General features: G+C 37.3%; 1 protein-coding gene across 1 annotated transcript; it reads right to left on the reverse strand.

Moving 5' to 3' along the window:
- Positions 1 to 1,278: 1,278 nt before the first annotated feature.
- LOC103750844 (olfactory receptor 51F1-like) lies at positions 1,279 to 2,223 on the reverse strand. The gene has a single exon (XM_008854126.2). The coding sequence runs from the start codon at positions 2,215 to 2,217 to the stop codon at positions 1,279 to 1,281; it is 939 nt and encodes a 312-aa protein (XP_008852348.1). The 5' UTR covers positions 2,218 to 2,223.
- Positions 2,224 to 2,461: the final 238 nt, after the last annotated feature.

Below are 2,461 nucleotides of genomic sequence, written 5' to 3' on the forward strand. Positions count from 1 at the left end.
TTGTACAACAGATTATTTAAGATTTTTGCTGGCTCTTAAATAAAAGTAGTTTTCCCAAGTCCGTTTTCAGGAAGCACATGTTTTGGGTCTAGCTTTGAACAGTTATCAGCCGAGAACTGTCACTCTTCACTTTTGTCTTATGATTGATTAAAAGAGACATGTGGGTCACTTGCAGTACTCATTAGACCTGGAATTTTATCTACAATGATGCAAGTATGCTAATTTTTGCCTCAATTTTCTGTAGAGAAGGGAACATGGATTATATTAAATTGCTAAGGGATCATTGTGCAAAAACAAAGTAACAACCTGAAAAAAAACTCTGCTCTATGCTTCCTTGAATCTTACTTGAAAGTTCCCATTTCTTTCATCACAACAAAAGTCTCTAATTTCTGAAATTTTTATTTTGACTAACTGCCCCGCACTCGATGAATGATTTATTTGCATGGCTATCTATTTCTATCTTTTATATTGTGTATGGTTAAGAATGTAACAAGATAAAATAAGTTTGAAAAAGCTACACAAACATTTTAAGACATGGTTTATTTGGTAGAATGTGAAATACAATTGGGAAGAGCCTGGTGTCTGAAATACAGGGACTCACATTAAAACCAACTCTCGGGCCTGGAGAGATGGCTGAACGGTTAAGAACACTGACAGCTCTTGCAGAAGACCGGACTTTGATTCCCAGCACTCAAATGGCGGCTACGAACCGTCCTTAACTCCAGTTCCAGGGGAATCTGAAGCTCTCTTCTGACCTCTGTGGCATTGCATGACACAGGTGCACTCACATACATGCAGGCAATACACTCATACACATAAAATAAAAATAATAAAATTATTTAAAAAAACCCTCAACTCTGCTCATGTTGGATGTGTGGCCTAAATGTCTTTAGACTTGAATCTATTCATCAGTATATGTTTTAATGTATTTTTAATAACATTGTATAGTGTAATTTGGTGCTTTGAAAAGCATAAGTGGAATATATCTTTAAAGCTATCAGTAGACTACCAAGCAAAAAATAGCCAGGATTTAGGAGTTGCTTTGTGTTTCAGTTTAATTCTTTCATTATTATTACTTGCATTTTTCCTTACTAGACTGTAAAATTCATGGGATATCACAGTATAGTCACATTTTAACAGAAAATTATGGAAGTATTCATTACATATTGCTAAGGAAATGAAAAATATGAATAAAGTCTACATCCGATAGGTGATCTCCATAGTTTGTTTTACAGTGAAAATCACATAAGTTTTTAAAAAGTTAGTAATAATCTTTGTTTATTTTGAAAGGAGTAGACTAAGGATAGCCTTGCGGATCTGTTTAGTTTTCACACTGTAGATGATGGGGTTGAGTACTGGAGGCAAAAGAAGGTAAACATTGGCCATCATTGAATGGACCACTTTAGGGGTTGACCGACCATAGCGATGTACCAAGGACAGGCTCATCATAGGGATATAGAAAATAGCAACTGCTCCAATGTGGGACACACAGGTGCTGAAGACTTTGTACCTTTCTTCAGAGGAGGCAATACCAAGGACAGACTGAATGATCAATATATAAGACAAGACAATGCATGGTGTATCTACCCCTGTGGTGAGAACGAGATCAGCTAATCCACAGATGCTGTTGGCCCGAGTGTCTGAGCATGCTAGTTTAATCACATCTGGATGGTAGCAGTAAGAGTGGGAAAGGGTATTCATTTTACAGAAAGGGAGAGGCTTGAGGAGCAAAAGTAGTGGTACTGTTAATACTACAGAACGCACAATCACTAGGAAACTCATCTGAATGACTCTAGAGTTAGTAAGAACTGTTGTGTACCTAAGAGGGTTACAGATTGCTACATAACGGTCAAAAGCCATGGCAACCAACACCCCAGATTCTATAAAAGTGAATCCATGGAGAAAAAACATCTGGATAATGCAGGTGTCTAGATTGATTTCATTTGCATGAAACCACAGGACTCCCAAGGTGGTTGACATTGTAGAAACAGTCAAACCCAGGTCCGCGGCTGACAGCAAGGAGAGGAAATAGTACATGGGTTCATGGAGACTCTGCTGGGTCACCGTGACAAAGAGGATCATGCTGTTCCCAGAGAGGGCAACGGCATAGAGGCAACAGAAGGGGATGGAGATCCAGACGTGAGCAGACTCAAGGCCAGGAACGCAAGTCAACAAGAAGGTTGGAAATTTCCATGTGAAGTTGCTTGGGAATACCATGGTCTCTGGTATTTGTGCTATTTATTCTTGCAATTGTTCATTCTAAGATGTAACAAACTGCATTTTAATAAACATTTATTTGAAGAATTTTTGACTACATGAATTACTCTAGGAAATAAATTCCCAGTTTTCAAGAAAAAAATAAAACCTAGAAATTATTCTCCTACCAATTATAGAGACATTTAGCAAAGACTTAATGACGTTTACCTTTAAACTAAGATTTATTTAATTTTATATATTTATA

The sequence above is a fragment of the Nannospalax galili genome, unplaced genomic scaffold, assembly GCF_000622305.1.
Source record: "Nannospalax galili isolate Female #2095 unplaced genomic scaffold, S.galili_v1.0 scaffold1387, whole genome shotgun sequence".
NCBI classification, from domain to species: domain Eukaryota; kingdom Metazoa; phylum Chordata; class Mammalia; order Rodentia; family Spalacidae; genus Nannospalax; species Nannospalax galili.